The sequence below is a fragment of the Plasmopara halstedii genome, assembly GCF_900000015.1.
Source record: "Plasmopara halstedii genome assembly, contig: Scaffold_650, whole genome shotgun sequence".
Lineage (NCBI taxonomy): Eukaryota > Oomycota > Peronosporomycetes > Peronosporales > Peronosporaceae > Plasmopara > Plasmopara halstedii.
In genome coordinates, this window is record NW_020187567.1 from 2591143 (window position 1) to 2597576 (window position 6434).

At 43.4% G+C, this 6434-nt stretch overlaps 2 protein-coding genes across 2 annotated transcripts; both read left to right on the plus strand.

Annotated features, from left to right (window-relative positions):
- Window positions 1-1563: 1563 nt before the first annotated feature.
- Window positions 1564-2568, plus strand: PHALS_13149 (serine protease family; the record flags this gene model as incomplete). The annotated part of the gene is made up of 1 exon (XM_024728845.1): window positions 1564-2568. The coding sequence occupies one exon, from the start codon at window positions 1564-1566 to the stop codon at window positions 2566-2568; it is 1005 nt and encodes a 334-aa protein (XP_024579282.1).
- Window positions 2569-3248: 680 nt separating this feature from the next.
- PHALS_14669 (uncharacterized protein) lies at window positions 3249-6336 on the plus strand. Its single transcript, XM_036407553.1, has one exon. It carries the CDS (start codon window positions 5895-5897, stop codon window positions 6132-6134), a length of 240 nt encoding a protein of 79 aa, XP_036263247.1. The 5' UTR covers window positions 3249-5894; the 3' UTR covers window positions 6135-6336.
- Window positions 6337-6434: the final 98 nt, after the last annotated feature.

Sequence of the window (6434 nt, forward strand, 5' to 3'; positions counted from 1 at the left end):
CTTAGGGTGTGTACCTCATGCAATGGTGAAGCAGAGTAAATATAAATAAACACACATGGCCATGGAGCCGCTTAACCATAAAGTTTCATTGAGTGCGCAACAATTGCAGCATCTCGGCTGTCTCATCGAACAATCCTTGCACGACGTTGGCCGCAGGGGCTGCATCACTTAAAGTGGCTCGTTGGCCAGCTTCAAGGAAAATCGTATATAAAAAATCCTCGCCATGTAGAGCTGACGTCCGAAAGAATCAGGCGGACAGATCAACTCCTGGCGAATGGGCACGCGTAGAGCTCTCTCTTAATGCACATAAGAGTTCCACATATGATTGGCAAGTACTAGTGCGAAATCAGAGTCATGGTTTCTCTATAGGAGTACTGTATACGCTGATGCAAAAGACAGGGTCCTTATGTGTATAGTGAGAAACGTATACTGAATTTTCTTTTTTAGCAAGTGATATCTGATTTTGAGTATACCACTCCTAAACTTGAGGGATCTTGGTTACGTCAACCGTGCATCACTTTAGAACTTATCCCTGCACGTTTATCAGATTTCACTGAATTCTGTCTGGAAGTTGCCAAGTTGACCTGTTGCAAACTGCCTGATAGAATTCAACTCCTTAACGATTCTGCTTCATGCAGCTCATTGTGTACGCGAAATTTTGTCGGATACGTAAGTTTCCTCTCAATACACTTTACATCTTCATATGTTTTCTGCTCATTTCAAAATCTTATCCTCAAAATTCAAGGTCTCAGCAAATCATACACCAATTTTGAGCACAGAAAGGTTGACATCGTCGGAATTAATAATCTGCAAGATACGACAATTGCAACCGGTCCCATAAATGATGATAGGCATATCCCAAAAATTTCTTTCAGATCGCACACTGAGTCGATGAGATTGGGACTTGATAAGGTAATCTCAGCATCATTGACTCGGTTTCGCTCTCAAGTATTGATTGATCTTATCTACAGTAAAATGGGCCAGTGTGGCGAATATCGTCCGACAACCTTTACGCTGGTTCGTGGCCATTTGTCCACGACGGCTTGTGAGAGAATAATTACGAAATATTATAAAAATATGATTAGCTGCTGGTCTAAAGGAGCTTTTGTTCGAATCGTTCGTAAGTATCAGTAACGATCGAATGGTGAAGTTAAGCATCCTCAGTTTAAGTACAGTTTCGTAACTTTTCAAGGCACAGAAAGAACTGCCATGACGTGCTTAACCGTTGAAAAGAAAAGGTACTAGATTAAGCTAACATCGATTAAAAGTGCATTTTCAAAGGTTAACTGAAACGATGGCACAACAGTATAGAGTGAAGATTGCGGACAATCACAGAAGCGACTCATTGGGAACGACCATCGTGCGTCTATTGCAGATTTGCCTGTCGGCGCATTCAGATTTTTTAAGTCTCCAATAAAAACGCGCCGAAGGAAAACATTGAAGTAGATGTAATTTGAATCGATCTTGGCATTCACCACTTCGTCTTGTAGGTAAAGTATCACTATTGCAGCTACAATCTAGAGGACAGTGTGCTATCAACAGTACAAAGCTAAAGTTTTGATCATGTCGACTGCTTTGTGGCCATCACCTTCATCGGTATCCTCCGGGTCACTCAGCTGTTCGTTTAGATTCCAGGTGCCGTCAGGTGTGCGCCACTTTGAAGGTAAGTTTGAGAACCTGCGCGGTCAATCGTTATTTTACTTTTCGCTGTACCCACCGTCTAAATGTGAATTGCGCGGCGTCGTGCTGTATCTGCACGGCGTGGGTGATCACTGCCGCCGTGTCATCTCTCTCTACGAGCGCTTGTGCGAAGAAGGTTTTGGCGTCATCACCTATGACTTCGTGAATCACGGTGCCAGTGGCTGTGACAGCCATAAGACGCGTGGTCACGTGCGTAGTTTTCGGCAACTCGTGGAGGACACAAATGCCTACATCACGTTTGCTAAAAATGTCATCTTTCCCCAAACTAATTATCTGGCTCCACCATTGCTAATCGCCGGCTCCTCTTTCGGATCACTTGTGGGGCTTCACGTCGTGCTCTCTTGTCAGCACAAATTCTACGCCGCGTTTTGGGCATCGCCGACGGTCGGGATGGAAATGAAAACAATTTGGAAGGTTCAGGCGGCAGTTATTCAGCCTTTGGCTCTATTTTTGCCTCGGATGCGCCTCGTACCGAGTGTTGACTACGAGCTGCTGTGGCGTGATCCCGGCACCTTAGCAGACTTCAAGACCGACCCGTTGGCAACGAAAGATGACATAACCGCAAGAACGATGCAGCAAACACTTCATGCTATGCACCGCATAATGAAAGACAAAAGCATTTTGCACGCTGGGAGTAGCTTTTGTAATTTAAGCGTACTATTTCTCGTCGGATCCGAAGACCACGTTGCGGACCAAGGCGTGACAAGAAGGTTTTACGATAAAATTGCTAACCCGGACAAAAAATTCAGGGTGTTTGATGGTGTTTTCCACAGTGTCTTTGAAGATCCTGAGAGTGAAGAAATATTTGACTACCTATGCGAGTGGCTTCGAGATCGATTTCCACAGATGCACACTAATGAGAACTAAAACATTTACATTTAAATGTCGGAACACCGAACTTTGGTCTCGTTTGCGTTGAGCAAATTTTATAGATTGTACAGCAGCTGAACATGTAGATGAACCGCAATATTTTATCATTTAAAGAATTTGGTTTTCACTGAGAGTTCAGCCACATGCCTACGCGACGCAACAACAGCAGGCACTAGACGTAATGACACAATGAGACAATGAATAAACAAAAACGCTGTGGATGTTGATCTATCGCCTTATTTACATTATAGTAATACTCAGATACACAAGGCCATCACCCGCTCGAATCGCTTCAAGTCTCTGAGTATGTCGGCAACTTTATTTCGCATTGTAGATTCTCCTGACCAGGAGATTGGTTATTAAAGCTATAGTGGTATAGTGGTTGCATGCACGGCAAAATAGTTTTAATTTACATTCTGTCCTAACGACTCGTTACGACTCGATGTGTACGCTTGTCTATGAGTATGAAAGCTAGTTGATGTTAGAAAGAGGCGCAACCGATAATATGAGCATGATTAAATCACTCTAGCCATTTCGAGTTAAGCGTAGTTAGACTTGTTAGCGTTTGAAATGAACGCGCCCCACTAAATCGCTTCACATTCGTTTGCACAAGTTTTTCATTAAGATTTAAAAGATGTTGAATGAATAGTCTTTGCCGACACTTCCTTACATTTCAACGCATCTTTCAGCATATGTATGCTAAGTCAATGTTTAATATTTTAAATATGTAACGTGGTAAGCGAGCTATTTAGTCAAAGTAGTACGACAAGGAGTTCCACTCACAGTGCACTGTCGACATTGAGGCGCTTAATGCCCGTGCAACATTGCAACATCTTGTCGACTTTAGCAGGTGTGTATGGTATTGCGAGAGTATTTGCAGTTACAAGAGGTGACGAGATCACAACACTGTACTGATCTGCTAGTATTAATACAACTCTAAGTTATGACTCATTTAGGGAGATTGCCTATTTGTCATGACTGTCTTACCACGTGAAGACGGCTGAGATCATGTTTTCGAGCGTGCTTAATGTCATGTACGCGCAATGACTATATTGGTGATGGTGCATGCACCGTAAGCCATAATCGAGATCCGTAATGATGCGGCCATAGTGGATTCTGCAACGAGCAAAATCGAGTCACTGCATCCAGCCCCGAAATTCCTCTGAGTCTACCGTCTAAAAAGGGAACATGAATCTAGTGCTTCTGAATTTGGACGTCTCTATAGAAAGTTGACGATAAAATATCATCGGGATACGTTCACCTGCTCGTAGTATGATGGCTCGACAATTATTTTTACTGGTAGAGCCAAGCAGCTTAACTCTGATTGCAATAGTCAGTGACTCTGGATCTGAATATCCGCCACTCCATCTCCACACTATATGGAGTACCGCAATGATCTCAATGCACCAGACATCCGACAAAAGAACTCGTTTAACCGCAGTCGCGTTCGATGCTATGGCTGCACTATAGTAATTCGATCAAAGTACCCACACGAATGAGGCCCAGTTTAAGCGCCAGGATAAACATAGCAGACCTCATCTTCTCTACCAAACAATGCTGGAACCAAATCATTGCGCATCGTCGCAAGCAGCACAACCTGGGTTCCTAATAAGATTACTATTGACGAGCTCTCCGGCATTCAATATTCTTCGTAATCACTCATTCGAGTTTGATATAATCTTTGCAACTCTTACACATCGATCTGTGAAGCGACATGCGTCCTCACGGACTGGATAGGGTTTCTTTGCCTTCCGGCCCGGGATGCGCGACATTAAAATTAAGCAACTCGAATGTGCTTAGGACCAACTGCACTCAACAAGATCGAATGTATCGAAATCCGGCAAATTGTCGGCTTTTTTATAAAAAGATGATTGAGAGCTCGTGGTTTGAATCTTTACACACCAGCGCCAATAAAATTGCGTGTTCACATCCATCCTGTCAACATGCGGAGAAGTAACAGCACATACTTAATCACTTTCTTGCAGCTTTTTCGAGAGTGCGCCGACCTACTTGACCTGAGACCCTAATGGACGAGAAGTTTGCAGTTGAAAACTTGGAAAGTAACGTCAGTACCTAGCTGAAGGCACCAACTATAGCAGCGATGGAAGTACATCGTCGGTCATCTGGTGCATGTATTACAAGAGCAATTTGTTTTTCGCCAAAAAGATGACTACAAATGATATCGGAGTGGAGTGCCCGACAAATTCGCTGTGCGAATTTTAAATATGCCGATGCCACTTGATGACTATTGGGGGCACCTCGTACCAACTCGAAGCCCCCAGCAACTGAGCATATTCCTCATCAGTTTGTTTACCTACTTGATACGAACATTTTTTAATTAGCGCAACATTTGTTCTGCAATGAGTTGTATTCTTCCCAGTACTTTTCCGTCCACTCCGTGTGCGAAGCATTAGCAGCGCCAACGCCTCTCACATTCTGCAGGAGCAATCCAAATATTAGATTGTCACGGCAAGCTAATCTTTGCCTGATCGAAGGCATTTCATGCATCGCGCTATTTTTAATTTTCACTGATCAGCAAGGGTTCGCCGATATTTGTCGAATTCATGACGTGCAGTTCTCCTACGATTCCGTAATCTTTGGTGTGAATACTTATCGTAATGAAGACGCTAGTCACGCCTTACTGCTGGTAGTAGATGGACAACTCTGCTGCAATGCTGTCTAAATTGATCTCTTTCTCGGCTCAATTTTTAAAAGAGAGACCCGATGGATTGATCCCACCGCAGCTCGTTGGACTCCTTAGGTAAGGCTATCATGGACCAATGAATGTTCACTAGCCGCTTTTACGGGCTCTGCTGAACTTGCAATCACGAGCAATTCCGCAGCACTCTAGTCAGTCGCTTTCTCAATGCTTGAGGCCAAAACTCAAACTGCTGTGCCAATGCAATTTAGCTTCACCGGAAGTTCTGCCTTTTAGAGTATGGATCTACCATATGGAAAATAATGCAGATTGCGCAGTCTCGAATCTCGCAGTCCTGCCGGTATACGCCTCCTAAATGCCGTTCGAGTGAATTTCCAAATGTCAACTACCGTTCCGAAAAAAGTATTCCTCAATGGGTTCTGCCAAAATCATGCTGTAAACTAGCGATCATGCCCGAGTAAATTGTAAAACTTATTGCTGCCGAAGTCTTAACACCCCTCCAGCATATTTCGTTTTCGTGACACATCGAGCTGCTAGAACTGCATCGTGGTCTTCAGTTACGACTTTAACTTCTTTTCCGTGAGAACTTGTAATTCACTGGCACAGTTGAAGGAATATCAGAGTCTTCCATGAAATATGAATCTTCTGAAGCATCACGTATCCTATGATCACATTGTTCTGGGCAGCTAATTTAGACGAAGCCAATACGATCAAGAGCCACACAGTCTTGGCCATCTTGGTCAAGATCGCGGGAAACATTGTAGCAAGTGTTTTCTTAAAGAAGCGATACCAGCGTCACAGAATCGAGGTGTCAATTCGTCAGCATGAAGTCTGGAGTGCCCATACTGTCGTAGACAATTCAACTCCTTGTATATATTTTCTCATTAGCAATTACCTTCGTTAAAAGTCTTTTGGTAAGATCACATCAAATCTTGTTGTAATGGCGCGACGGTCTCAGTCTTGTAGCTCCCACATGGCCTTGTTGCATAAATCGCTTTCGACGAATCGACGCATTTTCAAAAGTGTTTTCGATCATGTTGTCATCAGCCAGATCTCGGGCAGTTTTAAAGACAGCACCTGAGACCTTGGTCACCGAAGACGCTAAAAGTCATAATTGAGACATGTGACAGACACTATTTGTGTACTGTAGTTAACAAAAAGATTGCTTCTCAAAAAGATCACAATTTGGATAAATCCCATCACT

Bases quoted from the DNA above. Each gene is read 5' to 3' on its own strand.
- PHALS_14669 (XM_036407553.1), top strand. From the start codon at position 5,895: ATGATCACATTGTTCTGGGCAGCTAATTTAGACGAAGCCAATACGATC.